This window comes from Mustela erminea, chromosome 6, assembly GCF_009829155.1.
Source record: "Mustela erminea isolate mMusErm1 chromosome 6, mMusErm1.Pri, whole genome shotgun sequence".
Lineage (NCBI taxonomy): Eukaryota > Metazoa > Chordata > Mammalia > Carnivora > Mustelidae > Mustela > Mustela erminea.
The window spans coordinates 119143453-119163409 of record NC_045619.1 but is presented as its reverse complement, the minus strand read 5'-3'; the positions used below and the strand labels follow the sequence as shown (position 1 = coordinate 119163409).

General features: G+C 42.7%; 1 protein-coding gene across 1 annotated transcript; it reads left to right on the top strand.

Moving 5' to 3' along the window:
* Positions 1–233: 233 nt before the first annotated feature.
* Positions 234–5632, top strand: ACBD7 (acyl-CoA binding domain containing 7). The gene is made up of 4 exons (XM_032349485.1): positions 234–351; positions 3737–3854; positions 4014–4076; positions 4163–5632. The coding sequence occupies exons 1-4, from the start codon at positions 340–342 to the stop codon at positions 4234–4236; spliced, it is 267 nt and encodes an 88-aa protein (XP_032205376.1). The 5' UTR covers positions 234–339; the 3' UTR covers positions 4237–5632.
* The last annotated feature ends 14325 nt before the right edge of the window (positions 5633–19957 follow it).

The window sequence follows — 19957 nt, the reverse complement described above, 5'->3', positions numbered from 1 at the left end:
GATTTCTGTGGATTTCCTGCAAACGACCTCTTGAGAAAGAACTGGGGAACGAGCCAAGAGCGGAGAGGAACTCATTTAAATTCCCTGCTCCTCGCTTTTCCAGTTGGAGCGGCGCTGGCTGCAGACAACCCTCTGCGCGGCTTGGGACGCGCGGGCGGGCGCTGGGGGCAGGGCAGGTGCCACTCACCGCTTATCCCCGCCTCCCGGACTGGTGGCCAATGGGAGCCGGCCGGGCCCACAGCGCAGCCAGTGGGAGACGGCGGGCGGAGGCGCGCTTCCATTTAAGGACGCCCGACGCACGGGCTCCGGGGACCGGCGCCTCAGGAGTGCGGTGTCACCATGTCTTTGCAGGTGAGTCGAAGGGTGCGGAAGCCCCACGAGCGGGTTTCGTCCTCAGAGGGAAGAGCTCGAGTGGGCATGGGGCAGGCGTGACGCCCATGGGTGGCGGGCGAGTCAGAACTGGAGCTTGGGACAGCTGTCGCCCGCGGTCCTCGCGCCCCGAGTCCCCCCACACACACCGCCACCACCGGGAGTTGTACGGAGTGACCCCGGGGACACTTCCACCCCCATCGCGAGCGCCCGCTCATTGCAGTGGGGACCACACCTGTGCCATCTGTTGACGGCGACCTGGGGCTCCCCATGGCAACACTTGCGAACCCCGGGGATCCGTTACTCGCGAAGTAAGAGCTGCCCCCGGGAGGGCGGAGGCCGGCTTGCTCCCGGGGGACCAGGCGGCCCTGCTCCGCCTGCCCCTTCCGTCTGCGAAAGGGAGGCGAGAGCGGCTGGGGCCTCACCCGCGCCCCCTCGCTCCTTGGTGAGACAAGTGTTTTTCTGAACAGCAGAGATCTGTAAAACTACAAAATAGTAGTTTTGCCGATATGCGAAAAATTACATGTTCAGGGTGGGAAATTTGGGGAAAGAGCAAATATAAAATAAGTGAGAACTATTAGGAATTCCTTCACGCAGGTGATAACCACTGCTAACATGAGGGATTAATTTTATACTGTGAAAAATGTGTGTGTGTGTGTGTGTGTGTTTGTATGTACTTGCATGTGCACACGAATGTACACACGTGTGTATATATACACACACACTGATTCAGTTATACTCAAGTATATACAGTTTTATTCCTGTACCTGTAACTATATTAGGAACATTTTTCATCATTAAATAATCTTCTAAAATAAAATTTGAAAAAAACATCTGGATACAATTTCACGGAATACGGATTTTTTTTTTTTTTTTTTTTTTAAGATTTAAGTTTATTTTAGTGGGTGAAGGGGGAGGGACAGAGAGAGAGAATCCTCAAGTAGGCTCTACACCCAGCACAGAGCCCCAGATGGGGCTGGGGCTAAATTCTCTCTAAAGCCTTTTGCTGCTTATTGCCTTGAATCTCTCAAATCTTGATCTTCTAGCCTTTGAGCCAAGTGGCTTTTAATCTGGCCCATAGACTGTACTTTTTGTACTTTTTTCAGCTTTCTTGGAATCACTTCCTTTTCACATCCTTTGTTTTTCTTCTGCAAATGAATTTCTTTCAACTTTTCTGATGATGTCCTTATGTTAGTCTGTCCAGCTGTAATTAACGTCTCAAGAGTCTAATCTGGAAGTTTTTTTTGTTGGATAAACAGCTCATCTTCTTCAGGAGGGCTTTATCTCCAACCTGTTCCTCCCCTTTACGCTTCTTCCTGGGTGCTGATCAGTCAGCTCCTCCCCAACAGGCTTTACCAGGCTGCCAGACCAACAGGTGGTGCTCTGCCTTCTCCTCGCTGTACTCCCGAACCCTGCCCAGGCAAGGCCCACCCAGGCAAGTTTTCCACCTTCTCCTCCCCACAGGTGGCACTGTGCCCCCTCCACCTCCCCCAGGTGGAGTTCCCTTTGCCTCCTCTCCCTACCTCCTCCCTCCCCTCCCTGTGGTTCTCTGTCTTCCTCCCCCACCCACCAACCCTCACCCCAGGCATGCTGGCCCTCCTCCACCATCATTGATGCAGGGGTGTGGGCTGTACAAGGCTGGAGCTGCACCATGACCCATGCAGCATCAGATCACCTCCATTTGTATGTCTTTGGAAAAATGTCTATTTCATTCCTTTGCCCATTTTTAATTGAATTTTTCTTTTTGCTATTGAGTGGTGTAACCTCTTTATATATTTAGGATATTAACCACTTCTTTTTAAAGATAAATGATTTGCAAATATTTTCTCCCATTCCATAGGTTGCCTTTTCATTTTGTTGATGATTTCCTTTACTGTACAGAAACTTTCTAGTTTAATGGAGTCTCACATCTTTATTTTTGTTTTTGTTTTGTTGCCTTTGCTCTTGGTGTCAGATCCAAACAATTGTTGCTCAGACCAGTGTCCAGGAGTTTACCCGCTCTGTTTTCTTTCTTTCTTTCTTTCTTTTTAACCCCCTCTGTTTTCTATTGAAGAGTTTTGTGGACTTAGGTATTACATTCAAGTAAAATCTACACAAAAGGTCTTACTTGACCTTATATTAAATCATATGAGTTGGTTTTTGTGCACAGTGTCAGACAGTGGTCCAGTTTCAGTATTTTGTATGTGACTGTCAGGTTGTCACACACCATTTGTTAAAAGAGACTCACCTTTCCACATTCTATGTTCTTGACTCCTTTGTCATAAATTAATCGACCATATATGCATGCTTTTATTTCTGGGCTCTCTGTTCTGTTTCATTGATCCATTTGTTTTTAGGCTGATACCATACCCTTTTGATTACTATAGCTGGAATATAGCTGGAAATCAGGACATGTCATGATTCCAGCTTTGTTATCTTTTCTCAAGATTGTTTTGTTTGGGGGTGTCTGGGTGGCTTAGTGGGTTAAGTTTCTGCCTTCGGCTCAGGTCATGATCTCAGGGTCCTGGGATCAAGTTCTGCATTGGGCTCTCTGCTCAGTGGGGAGCCTGCTTCCCCTTCTCTCTCTGCCTGCCTCTCTGCATACTTGTGATCTCTCTCTCTCTGTCAAATAAATAAATAAAATAAAATCTTTTAAAAAAAGAGATTGTTTTGTTTGTTCAGGGTCTTCTGTGGTTCTGCATGAACTTTAAGATTGTTTTCTTGACTTCTGTAAAATATGCCATTGGAATGTTGATATGGATTGATTGCCATGAATCTGTATATTGCTTTTGGTAGTACTGACATTTTAACAATAATATTTCTTCCAGTCCATGAGCATAGAGTATTTTTCATTTATTTATGTCTTTTTTAGTTTTTAAAATTTTCTGAAATTTTTTAAAAATTTAAATTTTGTTAAAATTTAATTTAATTTAATTTAATTTATTAAATAAAATTAAAAATTTTTTTTTAATTAAGTATTTTCAGTATTAGGGCACCTGGGTGGCTCAGTCAGTTAAGCATCTGACTCTTGATCTCAGCCCAGTTCTTGATCTCAGGGTTGTGGGCTCAAGCCCTGCACTGGGCTCCATGCCCAGCATGGAGCCTACTTTAAATTTAAAAAATTTAAAAAAAAGGAATTTTTCACTAGTAACAGTTTTATGTGGTTCTTCATATCTTGTCTGCATATCAGGTAAGTACCAGGAGAGGGATCCATAAATTAAAATAAATTAGGATAATACTGGAAGAACTAGACCAGTAATAGCTCTGTTTGAAACCGTCCTCTTTCTTTTTAAGTTCCTACTGTCTGGTGGTAAAATACCTGCAAAATAAATAAGCCTGCTGAAAGTTAGTGAAGGCACTATTGGCCTTTCTTCCTTTTGTGTTCTAGGCTGATTTTGATAGGATCACAAAAGATGTGAGGAAGCTGAAAACAAGGCCAGATGATGAAGAACTGAAAGAACTCTATGGGCTCTACAAACAATCTATAGTTGGAGACATTAATATTGGTATTGTATATGTGTGTGTGTGTATGTGTGTGTATATATGTATATATGTGTGTGTATATATATCATATTTTAAAAAATAATACATTTCATTTGAGCAATGTTTATAGAAGCAGTGAGTAAAAAGTAAACTTGAAAATATATCTATTCTTCTTTTGGCAGAGTGTCCAGGAATGTTAGATTTAAAAGGCAAGGCTAAATGGGAAGCGTGGAACCTCCAAAAAGGTTGTTAATTCTTAAATAAGTGAAGTAAGCTTTCTTAATTTCCCAATACATCAGTCCGTAAGATAATCTGTTTTGTGTCTTTCTAGGGCAGTCGAAGGAAGATGCCATGAGTGCCTATATATCTAAAGCAAAAGAGCTGATAGAAAAATATGGAATTTAAAATTCAGCTATGAGAAGGTTTTTCTTTTGAGGTCTTCATAATGCTATCATGTCCTATATCTAGGGAAGAAATGCACTGTTAATTCTACATGTCACGAATATGTTTGCTATTAACATGAATTGTAACCCTTAATTAGAGGTATGCTGAAACTACTTAATGAAGTTTTACTTGCTAAAACAAGATGATTTTAAAATTTCTTTTTTTAAAAAAAGTATTGCTCTGGTTGTATGTCACACAAATATTAACAATATTTTTTGGCATATCTGTTTTCCTACACTGAGTTATTATTATTGGTATGTGATCAAAACAGTTTACTAAGAACCAATAACAAGTTTCTTCCTTTGTTGTACGTGTAGCTCTGGGATTCTCACTGAATTGGGGACTTGGAAATCATAAACATACCTGGTTTCATTCCATACTCTATAATTCTTTACTAGGTGACCAGAAACAAATTACTTAAGCTTGCTAAACCTCATCTACAGAGTAGAGGGAAAAATCAGTCTCACAGGGTTGTAAGAATTGAATGATTCTTGAGGTAACGAGGATTGATAATTGAGGTAACTTTAATGATCCTACCTTCAATTTAAAGCATACATTATATAAAACCTAACAACAAATAAACTAAAATTTTTAAAAAATAAATTTATGAGTCCATGACTATTCAAAGAAAGAAAAAAGCCATCCACCCATTATTTTTCTTTAAATTTTTACATTTAAGACAGAAAAATCAAATGTAGTATCTAATGACAATAAAACGTTCAACTACTGTGCCTCTTACATTCAGTTTTATCGGAGTGAAAATGCAGAGTCTGGAATATCATAGTGGCCTAGTCCTCAGTCTTTCTTGCTGCACACAGGTTCCCTGAAAGAACATAGTCTTGTTTTAGCATGTCTAAAATCTGTTTGAGATCGCATAGGGTAAATATCCTAAAAAACAGTGTACTTCTACTCCCTGGATAAGGGTTGGGGTTTGGTATGCTAGGACCAATGAGGGATAGATTGATTTCATGTGACTTTAAAAAAAAATTATCTAGATTGACTAGATGAATTTCCAGGGAATTATTCTGTGTGAAAAAAGCCAGTCCCAAAACGTTGTGCAGGGTAATTTATGTGACTTTCTTGAAATGGCAAAGTTACAGACATAGAGAACAGAATAGTGATTACCACAGAGGACAGAATAGGGAGGGAGGAGTGACTTGAAAGAGCAGCAGGAGGGATCCTGTGTGGATGGGATGTTCTGTCGCTTGACTGTGTCACTGGGAACATCTGGCTGTAACATTACACTGGGCTTTTGCACAAATTACCATTGGGGGAAACTGGGTAGTTCTATATTATTTCTCACAACAAAATGTGAATCTACAGTTATCTCCAAATAAAAAGTTTCATGAAAAACAAATCTAGCTTGATTCCTATTCTGGAAAATTTTAGAAAGTAAAGATGGTTCTCATATCTATGAAGTCTTACCTGAAGATTATCCGGAGTCTGCCATGATGAAGTCAACATCCATATGCAAGAAAAGGGAGACATCAGCAATGACAGGGCTGCTCCTTCCAATGGAGGGCTTGGAAACTCTCAGAACTCTTCCCACATGGACCTCACCTCTACCAGGTAGAGAGGCAGGTGAGAAGGCCCAGGCCAAAAGCCTGGCATTGGCTACATCATGTGATTCCCACTGTGGACCATATTAACTAAAAACTTTTCAATTGAATAATCAAAATCAATTTTTTTAAAGATTTTATTTATTTATTTGACAGAGATCACAAGTAGGCAGAGAGGCAGGCAGAGAGAGAGAGGAGGAAGCAGGCTCCCTGCTGAGCAGAGAGCCCGATGCAGGACTCGATCCCAGGACCCTGAGATCGTGACCTGAGCCGAAGGCAGTGGCTTAACCCACTGAGCCACCCAGGCGCCCAAAATCAAATTATTTTTGTGCCAATCCTTCCATAAGGGAGCACTGGAAATGATGTCACACCAAAGGGTAAGCCATAGCGGGTACTAAACATGTATCATAATTTACTTCAGCCTATTATAGCCCAAGTCGATTGCATGAATCCTAACCCCTTCCGCAATGAATTCTTCTTATGACTTGCCCTTTGTTAGAAAGGAATGATAAATTCTGCAAAACATCTCCCTGATGCATTTTGCTCAATCTTATTTATTAAGATTCTATGAATATGATTTTAAAATCTTAACACAAACATGAATCCGTATTATGTGACCATAAACAAATGGATGCTTTAAAATTTAACAATATATATTGCTGTGTTAAGTACTTTAAGCCTTGAGGAAGAGACGTCAGTGACACCAAGTAGTGGAATTTACTGTGAAGATCCACGAGACATAGGAAATCCGCGTATCTGAATGAACAGCCAGGATGAGTCTGGAACTCACCAGAGACTGCAGGAGCCAGGCAGCTCCAAGGGGGCAGTGCCCGTTCATTCCTATCCACTAGTGACTGTGAATCCCATTTGTAGTGTTTCGCCTTATATGGCAAATATGTTTTGCCTTATATGGACTCGGCAAATTTTCCCAATTTCTGCTTTTTTCCCTTTGAGCTCCTGTTTTTCCCAATTATTCTGCTTTCTCCTTATGTCAGCCTCAAACTGTCACAGAGCAAGACTGAGACATCCTGTCGGGCATGGCCTTTTTGCTTGGCCTTCCTTATGCCAGGGACCAGACACCAGACTGGTTGTCCTCGGCAGGACTCCCAGTGGCCCTAGTCAGTCACTGCTGGGGCAGCAGCTGCGCCCGCAGAGCCAGCAGGCACTCAGTGCAGGAGGAGCCGCTAAGGAGGGGGCCCGGGTTTACGAGCCTTCTGCAGACTTGCCTACTCAGGAGAGGCATCAGTGATCACTCAGGACTATCTTCTTTTAATAAAGCAGTAGGTTACATTTTCTCATTAAATGGGATGTACCCCCACCAAAATGGATGTCCCTACATTTCACAAGATTGGACCAAGCTTTTACCATCGTGTGCTGATGGAACAATTTGTTTTCTAGCATTTTCCCTTCTCATTTCACTGTTGAAATAATTGAAGGGGGAAAATGGATAATTTACCTCCCACAGATAAGATTCAAATGAGATTCTGAAAGGAAAATAAAGGACCCTGCCAGAAGTATTCTTTACCCCTTTGTCTACTGTCTCCGGATCCATAAGCTCTCTGTGAAGAAATACATTTATGTGTCACACATCAGCCTGGTAGTAGAGAATGTGTAATTCCCCAACCTCTGAAAAAAACCAATGAACTACTGAAAAATTAAGAGTATCATATAAACACTTTGGACTCTCTTCAAACTAAAAGGAAAAAAATCTCTAAAAATAGGCATGTGTCAATAGTTCTAGACCCTTGGTTACATAAGTCTTGACAAGGGTCTCATTGGCAGTTTCCATAAGTTAAAAGTGATTTCCTGGGAGTGTGTGAACATCAAAACTTCCACAAGTTACCTCTTTCCAGGCTAAAAATAAAATTACATTTAACAACAAATGATGCTTACCACCACCACCAAAAGATATATTTCCAGATACTGTTTCTCTAAAGCTGACACCAGGGGGTAGAGTTACTACAGAGGTCTCATGTTCCGCGTGTTCTGTATTTTTAATTTCTCTAAGACCCATCAGGACACAGTGGTATTAGCTGCACTCTCTCACTTCCCACATGACTGACCTCTCTGCACTTAGGCTAAGTAAAACCTGGGCCAAATTTCTACTTGTTGCAGTAATGGCTAGTTGATATTAGCTGGAAATCATCAAACAAATTTCTCCAAATACCCCAAACCATCAAAACAATTTCACCTTTGCTACATGTTTAGATCCAACAAAACATGTTGAATCGCAAGAAGAAACATCCTCACGTGAGGTATCAAAACAATAAATCGAAAAGAGCCGGTGAGTAACTTTCTGTACGCAGCACCTCGGAGCCTCTCCAGGATAAGTTCCCTTAAATGAAATGTTGTGTGTCCTCCCCTTTTCCAATTTCCAGTAAATCAGACTTTTTCTTTTTCTTTTTCTTTCTTTCTTTCTTTTCTTTTCTTTCTTTTTTTTTTTTTTTTTTTTTTTTTTTTGCCGGTGGTACCTGCACCTGTCAGTACCAATGTCATCTGACTTCTTGAACAATGCAGGGGGGCAGCACAATGGTGCCTGGGCACCCAGTTCCACTCAGGGTGAGGCTAGTATCAGCTAGTACCTTGAGCTGTCGTTCCCCAGAAATGTCAACCTATTTCCCAGTTCTCCATGGTTAGCAGACAGTTGTCGGGTGCAGAACAAAAGCAGGCTCACACAAGCAGGGCCCTGAGTTGGTTCCACCTGTTCCCAGTGGTCACAACAACAGCAGTTAGCATGTCCGGAGCTGGGTGCTGGCTGTTGGGTTCACCACTGGGGATATGCAGATAAGTAAACAATCTTTTCTGCAGCTTAGGCACTGGCTGGGACGTGACTAGAGAGAGGCACCAAATGCTGCCAGGGTCAGGGTGATCCGGGAGCATGACAAGGGGAGGGACACCAAGCAAGGTCTCCCTGGGGAAATGGAGTGGGCTCTGAGATCCAAATGAATAGGGACAAAGGGAGAGAGGCAACGGGAAGAGGGGATAGAATGAACACAGGTGCGGCTGCTGTTCTGAGAGCAAAGAAGGAACTGCGACAAATTCAAGTGGACACATCTCGGCCTCCTAAGGGATTTTGGCCATCCTAAGAGGGACAGGAAGCCACCAAAAGGATTGAAGGTGAGATATGTATTACCAGAGTCGACTTATTCCTTTGGGTAGTGTAGGGAATGGACTGGAGGAGGACAGAGTGTCCAAGAGGGAGTTGCTGCTTCTGCCTGGGATGGAGGAACTCTGCTCCTCCGTCCCCACCAATAAGGGGGAAAAAAAGCCCGACAAACTACAAAATCCTAACTTTCCTTGAACTTAGCTGACAAATACCCAGGAGGGGCAGGCCCCTAAAGGGAGAGGTGGAGCATGTACCCCGGCTCATGTAGGCAGAGGACAGGAAGAAGGGGCGTGTGCTGTACATTCCAGAAGAAATCATCTAAAAGTTAACAAAATGCTGGAGATCCAGTGAGGGCCAGTGTGTCAGGTGGGGCGCATATCAACTTACAGCCTCCAGTAGTTCACAAGAAAGTCGGAGCAAGCCAGGGGGCCAGAAGCAGCCCTGTCTGGTCTGCGGAGCAGGCTGGCAGCGGGAAATCGTCTGTGACCTTGAGATGGGTGCTGACCCCACTGCCCAGGCCCTTCCCTCCCACAGGCAAAAGCCTCAGCTTACTGGAGAAGAGACACCCAACCCTTTCTCCCTGGTCACAGGCAGAGACACACGGCTGCAAAGGGTTGAAGCATTAACCTTCTGCCCTTGAGGAAGGAGCAGAGAGAGGGTTTGGATCCACATGGATACCACAACTACTTCTGGGAAGGCACAGCGAACTTCCCCCACCAAGACCAACCACAGATACAAGAAGGGGCAGGTGTGCTGAGAAAGGCCCTCCCACAAGGCCCTGGCATGAAGGGCTGCTTAAGATCAAAGCTCACATCCCTCCGGGACCTCCAAGAACTCCCGCACGTTACCCCGGGGGCTAACAGGGCTATCACTGACAAGCAACAGCCTGCCAGTGGGACCTGTTCTATGAAGCACTAGAAAGACCAGAAAATTGAGAAAACGCTTTAGCAGCCTGGACTCCATGCTGGGTGCGCAGTAACACCGGGACCTGTTAGCTGTGTTGCCCTACAGTGCCCTGGGTGACTGGCCTGTCCACTCCAGATGGGCTCAGCTCCCCACAGGGCCCCGCAGAAAATGATTGACTTCCATCTCTGTTTTATGCACGATACCCAGCTTTCAAATGAAAAAATGATCACACCCACAGGAAAGCAGGAAATAACTCCATGGTCGAGAGCAAAGCAATAAACAGCATCAGACTCAGATGAGAGCCAAAGGGTCAGATGGAACTTCTAGATGTAAGTAGCACTAACAACGAGGAAACAAACCCCTTAACATCAGGGGAAGCAGCTGTGGGCATGTTCCGAGAACCCGGAGGTGCTCAATAGAAATGAACCAAACTGAAACACAAAGGGAAAAAAAAGGAATTAAAAAAAAAAAAGGACAGGACATCCAAGAGCAGGGGACACTGTCACGTGGCCTGATGTATGTAATGGGGGTCCCAGGAGAGGTGGGAACAGCAGCTTGAGTGAGGGGTAGGGGCGGTGATCCAAGGTCTTTCCAGCTGTGACAGAATCCACGTGGGCACCAGGCTCAGGCCTTGCTGGTCGGTGGTGGGGCGGGGCTTTATCAGCCCCACTGTATGCGCTTTGGAAAAAGCCCAGGGGCTGCTGGGGAAGGAGAGGGAGTGGAGGGAGGAGCGGAGTCCGGGAGGGGGTCTGGAGGGTGTTAGTGCTCTGCAGAGAGGGAGCTGACAGTGTGCTATTGTGATTTGAGTCACTGGAGGGTGAGAACGCTTAGGAAGGTTGTTTGTACTCTGGGGGCGGAATACCCCAGAGAGTGAGTTATCTTCTGTTTTGGGCTTTGGGGAGGTTTCTTTTTGCGAGCTGTGAAGAAGTGAGTAAGCCCCTCTGTAATAGTGCCTCGGCACCCACCCTGTGGGGTCAGCAGCCTGCGGCCCTTGAACAGCGCTCCCCGAGAGCGTGAGCTCGTGCCCTGGACATCACAGGTGAGGTACGTTCCGTACCACTCCGCCACCATCCTCGCGTCTCTCCTGCCTCCCAGGTGGAGGCTTTCCTTTGTGTCTCCTTAGAGGAGACCCCCGTGAACCTTACCCAAACCCACTTTTTCGCTGTTTGAATTGAGCAATCGCGCCTTAGCCTGGGACTGCCAACGTGTACCCGCCCCCACTCGTTCTAACAGAGGCCTGTGCTGTAGGTCCTGCCCCTGCACCTGGCATTGACCCCCCGCGTGGCACCCGCAGGTCCTGGACCTCCTCCAGGACCCTCAAGCAGTAAACTCTGCTTCAGTTTCTCTGGTGGTCTGTTGTTGAACCCTGTCTCACCACCCCACAGCTGGGACACTACTTGAGAAATGTTAATTTAACAAAACTCCCAAGAGCTATTGGTAGTGAATTGTGTGTGTGTGTGTGTGTTTTACAGATTTTATTTATTTGACAGAGCGAGATCTCAAGTAGGCAGAGAGGCAGGCAAAGAGAGAGGGGGAAGCGGGCTCCCTGCAGAGCAGAGCGCCCAATGCGGGGTTCGATCGTAGGACCCTGAGATCATGACCTGAGCCAAAGGAAGAGGCTTAACCCACTGAGCCACCCAGGTGCCCCTGTATTTGGTTTTAAAAACTTGCTTGTGGTTTTGTGCCAAACTGTCAACTAAGCGTGGCCTCATTTAATCCTCCCCCCAACACCTGGGGTTCCTCAGCTCCCTTCCCTGACAGGTGAGACTCAGCTCCGAGTCTCACAGCTCCGAAGGCCCTAGGCAAAGGGTTTCCATCCTGCTGAGTGGAGGATTGATATTTGGGCAAGGCTTAAGTATCAAAGCCCAATATTGCTTTGAATGTGCACAGCGATTTGGATTATTTTTCCATTTTTAGGGGGTGGTGTCAGACTGCGGTTTCTTTGATTCTGACTCTGTGCTAGGTGACCCCCCCACACACCCCTTGTCCCCATGGGGATCACACTTGGGAGGAGGCAGTAGGCAGGAATGCAGAGAGATGGGTCCACCCAGGGAGCCCCCAGAGGCGGGTAGTGGTCTTTTTGGCCCATGGGAGGTGGGCAGTGAATGGAGGGAAGTCAGGATGGGCTTGCTCTGTTCTCAAGATGCAGCAAGTCTGCGCCACCTCTCGTAGCTACTTTCTTAAATTTCTAGTCCCCAGCACTGGTCATGGTGACCCTACACTCAGTTCCAGGCTTTGCAGAGAAAATAAGATAGCATCTGTCAAGGATCTGCCTTCTAGAAACTTCACGAAAGGAACCAAAGCCAGGCGAGAGAGGAGAAAGTCATGGCAGTATACAATGGTGACAATGGGCCAGATGCTCACCCCTTGGTCACTGCCCCGGGGGAAGTTAGGACAAGAGAGCCATTTGTAGGTTTGGATTATTGGGGAAGGCTTTGTAGGATGTTTGGACTCTGTCCTCTTGGAAGGATCAGGCATCCATATACACATCTCCCGAGACAAAGGACTGAACACGGGCGTTGGAACTAAATGAGCTCTGGAACAAAATTGACCAGAAGGCAAACCACTTCTGTCCCCTGATTTACCCCCACGCTTCATGAGTAGGGACCTGGTCCTGCTGACCCCTCTAAGGGACATGAGAATGCTCCAGCATTAATTTATTCAACAAATGTTTGTTAAGTGACGAAACATGTATGTTGAACCATTTCTATATTTCACTGGCTTCCAATGACTCCTGGGCACAGAAATTGTACCTGTAAAAGCTTGACTAGAAAATATTTTTATTTAAAAAATATTTTATAGATATAAATATCTGTGCCCAGGCTCCATTGCAAACCAATAAAAATATCGCAGGTGGCCTCAAAGGAGATGAAATCAAATTCTTAGAATGTCATCTTCCTGGATCAACAGCCTTGAGAACTGCCAACCCACAGTTTTCTATGGAAAATTATATATTAAAGAAACCCACTGTCTCACATGTAATTACTAACAGTGGGTACATCTGCCATCAGTTTGGGAATATATTCTTGCAAAAGTTGTTGTTGGCAAAATCCTTGGGAGAGCCTCCAAAATCCACAAGGAAATGACCCATCTGGTTTTATATTTGTTTGTTTTTATTTTTTTTTAAGATTTTATTTATTTACTTGACAGAGAGCATAAGCAGGGGGAGGGGCAGGCAGAGGGAGAGGAGGAATCAGGCTTTCCCACTGAGCAGGGAACCCAACATGGGGCTCGATCTCAGGCTCCTGGGATCATGACCTAAGCTGAAGGCAAATGCTTAACAACTGACTGAGTCACCCAGGTGTCCCTATGTATCTGTTTTTATGTCAATACCATACTGTTTTGATTACTAAAAATACTTTCTAGGGATGTAAGGTAAAGCACGGTGATGATAGGTAAGAATATTTTATGTATATTTGACCGTTGCTAAGAGAGTAGATCATAAAAATTGTCGCAGAAAAAATTATAGCCAATATAACTGATGGATGTTGACTAAATGTGTAATCATTTTGCACACATACATAAACCATTATGTTGTTCACCTTAAACTCACACAATGTTACATGTCAATTACATCTCAGTAAAACTAGAAAAAAATCAGAATAATTTAATACACAGATTGGCAAAAAAAAATCCATAAAAATTTGATAATATTGTCAAGGATATAGACCACTAAGAATTTTCATATACTGCTTGTCAGTGTAAATCCCTACAATTCCTTTGGAGAACAATTTGGCAATATTTTATATTGTTGAACACTTGCATACCCTACCATCCAGAAATTCCACTCCTAGACGTAGACTTTCTTACACACCTGTGTAAGAAGACATATATAAGACTGCTCATAGAAGCATTATTAATAAAAGCAAAACAATGAAAATGACCTTAATGCCTATAAAAAGAATGGACACATAAATTGTCACACAATGGAATACTATATAGCAGTTAAAAATCAATGAAGTAGGGGCGCCTGGGTGGCTCAGTGGGTTAAAACCTCTGCCTTCTGCTCAGGTCATGATCCCAGGGTCCTGGGATCGAGTCCCACATCAGGCTCTCTGCTCAGTAGGGAACCTGCTTCCCCTCTCTCTCTGCCTGCCTCTCTGCCTACTTGCAATCCCTGTCTGTCAAATAAATAAGTAAAATCTTTAAAAAAAAATCAATGAGGTAGAGATAAAGATATCTACATGATGAATCTCAAGAAAGTAAATTGAGAAAAACCAGTTTTAGAGAAATGTTTACAGTGTCATACACATATATAAAGTTAGAAATATGGGAAATGATACTGCATCATGTTTAGTTCAGTATTAGAGGAGGCCAAAAGCAGAGAGAGAGTAGATGCAATTGGAGAGGAAAGACTTGGAGACCACACTTAGAATGCCTTACTCTTTGAGGGGAGCAGTGGGCATGGTTAAGTTTGTGGGATTATTCTTTATTCATTAGTATATATTACCTATTTAAAATGTGTTTAAAGGAGCAGCTTTTAATTGTCTATACTGAACCTTCAGCTGTTGATGAAAAACCTCAAATGAAATTACTTTCAATAATTAAAAAATATACATTAATAACAGGACTTTCTTCCAATAAATGGATTTTTTTGTTTTAGTATCAGATTCATGGCTGGTGAGTAGAAAGAAATGGTGTTGGAACATGTGAGGGAACAGAGGGGTGTAGTGTTGGGAAGTCCGCATTTCCCAGGGAGGGAAAGGCATCTTGGAAAGGGGAAGTATCTCTTAGAAGTCTGTTGGCAAAAATAAAGAAGGAAGGGCCTGAAGATACACAACACGGTAACAGCAAAGAAGCAGAATACAGAATCCTTCACTATTCAAACAAGGTGCCATTTAACTGCCCAGAAGAGGGCACTCTTGAACCAAGAAACAGAGTAAGCAAGTTGGACCCAATAGGACAATCTGTTATTATTGCAGGCCAGGGAGAAGCCAACAGGAATAAACATAACAAACAGAATACAGAAAGTATAAATCAAACTTTTCAGCTAATGAAAACGGTATTTAAACTCACAAAGCAGAAAATGACTTAATACAACAGTTCAACGTGAGTTAAGTTTAATCCAACAAGTTACGGAAAAGCCAGAACACTGTACCTCACAAATGTAAAAGTCTGGATAGGAACAGACAGTTGCAAAAAGAGCTGGCAGAATCCTGGAAAGAAATGGAATCAAAAGGCAAAAGTTATTTCAAAAACGACTAAAAGAAAGTTGTCTCTGAGATAATAAATAAAAAGTATTTAGCTGGATAAAAAGGACAGGAATTTGCGTAAGACATAACAAAAGGAAAACAAAGAAAGAAGGAAAGGATCCCCAAAGAAAATAATCATTGTAGAAGGCAGAGAATGCTCCAACACAGGGATAAATGGAGACCTTTAAGTAAGCTAAACGCTCAAAAAGAACTACTTGAAATTATTAACTATGCAAATTTCACTGAAATGAAATATGAAACTATCAAAAGAACCTATGATATCACCCATACTATCAGAATTTGAAGATTAAAAAAAATTTAAAACCCTCCGGACCTGAAGACAGACTAACAAGTCGTTTGATTGGGAAAGTAAATGAGGATGGTATTAGACTTCTTGATAGCAAAATGCAAAGCAAGAAAACAGTAAAGCAAATTTTTCAAGGAATTTTGGGAACATAGATACAACAATAATTTATCTCCTGTATCAAAGCAGTGCTACAGAGGCAAGAACTGACAAAATACTGTAATCACAAGCCTTACCCAAGGAATCTATTAATCAGGACCCAACAAATGATAACCCATTGGTCAAACCACTGCCTCCTGTTTTTGTAAATAAAGTTTTATTGGAACACAGCCATCCTCGGCTTGTATGGTTTGTGTCTGACAGCTTGTGTGCAACGACAGCAAAGTTGAGTCGTTACAACAAGGACGTATGGTCCACAAAACTGCTAATATTACTTAATGGCCCTTCACAGAAGGTTTTCAGTTCCTGTGCTAGAAGCTGAACTTCATCCAATCAAGAGATGATTGGGGAAAATTTGGCAAAAGGACCAGTAGGGAGCTTAGAATATTTTTAATCTTGGTTCTAAGACTACCAAAAGGCAGAGAGGGGAGGAGGGTGGAAGTTCAACATCTAAATGAAGTTTCTGATAAAGTAGGAATAATACAACTTGTTTTTAAAATTTTTATTTATTTATTTATTTGAGAGAGAGAGAAAGTGAGAGAGAGCATGAGAGGGAGAAGCCAACTTCCCGTGGAGCTGGGAGCCCGACGAGGGACTTGATCCTGGGACTCCAGGATCATGACCTGAGCTGAGGGCAGTCACCCAACCACCTGAGCCACCCAGGCGTCCCTACAACTTGTCTTTAAATGGGAGAAGGAAGACAAGGGAAAATAGAGTAAGTTCACTGGTTTCATACAGGTAAGAGGTGTGTGTCTAAGGATATTAAATCTGACAAAGCAAAGAGTAGAAGCCTAATTAAGGAATAAGAAGGCCAAGGAAATTATATAAAGTATGAAGGTAACTGCAAAATTATAAATATTGTTACAAAACAAAATTACAAATATTCTTAAATAAAAAATACATACAAAATTTAAAGAGATAAAATAATTGTGCATAATGAAAAACATGACAGAATAATATGACAGAGCAAAGACCAAACATATTCTTTTTTTTTTTTTTAAAGATTTTATTTATTTATTTGACAGAGAGAAATCACAAGTAGATGGAGAGGCAGGCAGAGAGAGAGAGAGGGAAGCAGGCTCCCTGCTGAGCAGAGAGCCCGACGCGGGACTCGATCCCAGGACCCTGAGATTATGACCTGAGCCGAAGGCAGCGGCTTAACCCACTGAGCCACCCAGGCGCCCCCAAACATATTGTCTTAACAATAAATGTAGATGAACTTAATTCATCCATTCAAAGAAAAAGATCTTTAGATTGCCATGCAAAGCAAAGCTAAACTCTATGCTGTATACAAGAGACAATGGCAAAAGCCGGAAGGAGGAAATATAAGTATGCTATTGTAATGTTCATAAACATTACCTAAAATTGAACAGCATATTAAAAGGACCATAGAGTATGCTCAAGGGGGATTTATCCCTGGGATGCGGTGATGATCCAGTATATGGAAATCAGTCAGAGTGATACACCACACTAACAGAACGAAGGATAAATCAAGTGATCATCTCAATAGATGCATAAAAAGCATTTGATACCTTTCATGATAAAGACTCTGAACACATTAGGTATAGAAGGGAGCACACCTCAACATAATAAAGACCATATATGGGGCGCCTGGGTTTTTGGGTGTCCCCCTTCTGCTCAGGTCATGATCCCAGAGTTCAGGGATCCAGCCCTGCGTCTGGCTTCCTGCTCACGGGGAATCCGCTTCTCCTTCTGCCCCTCACTCACTCTCATTCTCTCTCTCTTTCAAGTAAATAAATAAAATCTTAAAAAAAAAATAAAGGTCATACATGACAAGCCCAGAGCTAACATTGTATATAACAGTGAAAAGTTGAAAGCTTTTACTCTAAGGTCAGAAACAAGACAAGACTGCCCGCTCTTGCTACTCTATTCAGTGTCGTTCTAGAGTCCTCACCGGAGCCACTAGGTAGAGAAAAGATAGAAAAGACATGGAAATTCTGTGTTTTCAGTTGATGTGGTCTTATATACGGAAAATCCTAAAGACTCCACCAAAAAAACTGTTGAAATTGATAAATGAACTCAGAATTGCTACAGAACACAAAATTAACATGTAAAAAATCACTTGTGTTTCTATATGCTAGCAACATACTATCAAAAGAGAAACTCTTGAAAAATCCCATTTACAATAGAATCAAAAACAATAAAGTACTTAGGAATAAATTTAGCCAAGAATAATATTTGAAGATATATTTTGAAAAGTTAAAAATGCATATTGTAGGGCGCCTGGGTGGCTCAGTGGGTTAAGCCGCTGCCTTCGGCTCAGGTCATGATCTCAGGGTCCTGGGATCGAGTCCCGCATCGGGCTCTCTGCTCAGCAGGGAGCCTGCTTCCTCCTCTCTCTCTCTGCCTGCCTCTCCGTCTACTTGTGATTTCTCTCTGTCAAATAAATAAATAAAATCTTTAAAAAAAAAAAAAAAAAAAAAAGAATTTAAAAAAAAAAAATGCATATTGTAAATTTTAAAGCATCCACTAAAAGAGTAAAACAAGAACATACGGCTGGGCCTCTGGGTGGCTCGGATGGTTTAGTGGCCGACTCTTGATCCCGCTCAGGTTATGATCTCAGGGTTGTGGGATTGAGCCCTGATTGGACTCTGTGCTGGGTTCGGAGCCTGCTTAAGATTCTCTCCCTTGTTCCCCCCCCCCCCGCTCCCTTTCTAAAAATAAAACAAAAAGCTCACCTATGGCTAATGCAATAGTGGAGATAACACGGAATATTTTTTAACATAGTCTATTAGTTCACAAAGGAGAAAGCAGGCAAAATGGAACAAATCACAGATGGGACAAACTGAAACAATTGCAAGATGGTAGACTGAATGTAAGGGTATCAACCATTACATTAAAAATAAGTGTGGGGGGCACCTAGGTGGCTCAGTGGATTAAAGCCTTTGCCTTCGGCTCAGGTCATGATCCCAGGGTCCTGGGATCGAACCCCACATCGGGCTCTCTGATCAGCAGGGAGCCTACTTCCCCCTCTCTCTCTGCCTGCCACTGCCTCCTTGTGATCTCTGGCTTTCAAATAAATAAATAAAATCTTAAAAAAAAAAAGTGGGTGATTAAAATGTCATCTCCTAAAAAGTCCTTCTAGCTCTACTGAAAAATAACAAAACGAAGGTAACAGAATTTCTTACTTTAGAAATATAAGAATCATTTATTGAAGAGCAAACTTGAATGCCTATTATTAATTATCAGTGAGGAAATTCCTTACATGTTTCCAGTTTCCTATACATGCATGACATTTGGTCTTATAAATCACTTGGTGATGAAGAGTAACATACTTTCCAGTGAATTATGAATCTTTTGGCCCCATTTGGCAAAATAAAAGGAGCTATCTCCTGCTCAGGGAAAGCAAATCATTCTAAAAATTGCACCGGGGTTTTGGTATAAGTAGTTCACAACTTTTTTAGTACTAAGGAGAAAATTCAGATATATTTAACATTACATAAATCAATGAACCCATCTGAACTGAATTAAGTATGTTATAATGGAGATCTTTATTAATTATATGGAAAATATGTTCAAGTATAAAGTGAATGGCAATTTTTCCAAAAAGAAAGGCCAAAAAATGTTTTCATGCACTTGATTTTGACAATTTGAATATAAAAAAATCTTAGGGATGAAGATGAAATAATCTATAACATTTAGTAATAGTTCATAGGCACATGTAAAGTGATATCAATGTTTATTTAGAAATCCCCTTTTTCACAACTCAGGGAATATTTTTATCTTAACAGTTTATAGGGGCACCTGGGTGGCTCTGTTAGTTGAGTGCCCAACTCTTGATTTCATTTTGGGTCATGACCTCAGGGTCCTGGAATTGAGCCCCATGTTGCACTCTGTGCTCAGTGCAGAGTCTGCCTGTCCCTCCCTCTCTGCTCCTCCCCCCAACTCGTGCATACATTCTCTCTCTCTCCCAAATAAATAAAATCTTTAAAAAATCGTTTACGGGCAGCTTCTATCTACTAGAGCCAGTATTCACATCATCTGCAAGTTTTTTAGAGCACTGTTTTCACTCCTTCTGAGTGTTAAATACAGCTTTTATTTTTCTTTTTTAAGATTTTATTTATTTATTTGACATACAGAGATCAGAAGTAGGCAGAGACACAGGCAGAGAGGAGGCAGAGAGGAGGAAGCAGGCCCCCTGCCGAGCAGAGAGCCCGATGTGGGGCTCGATCCCAGGACCCTGAGATCATGACCTGAGCCGAAGGCAGAGGATTAACCCACTGAGCCACCCAGGCGCCCCTAAATACAGCTTTTAATTTGCATATAATGTTGTCATTGAAAAGTTCCCCCAACATCCAAGCATCTGTTGTACAATTGTAGACAACACTGACTCCATCTTTGGCCCTCCAACGTGTTCATGTTTGCTCTTAGGACTGTGTTCCAAGCCCCTTGGAGATTGATACAGACCTTAGAAATACCCACTAAGGCTAGGATT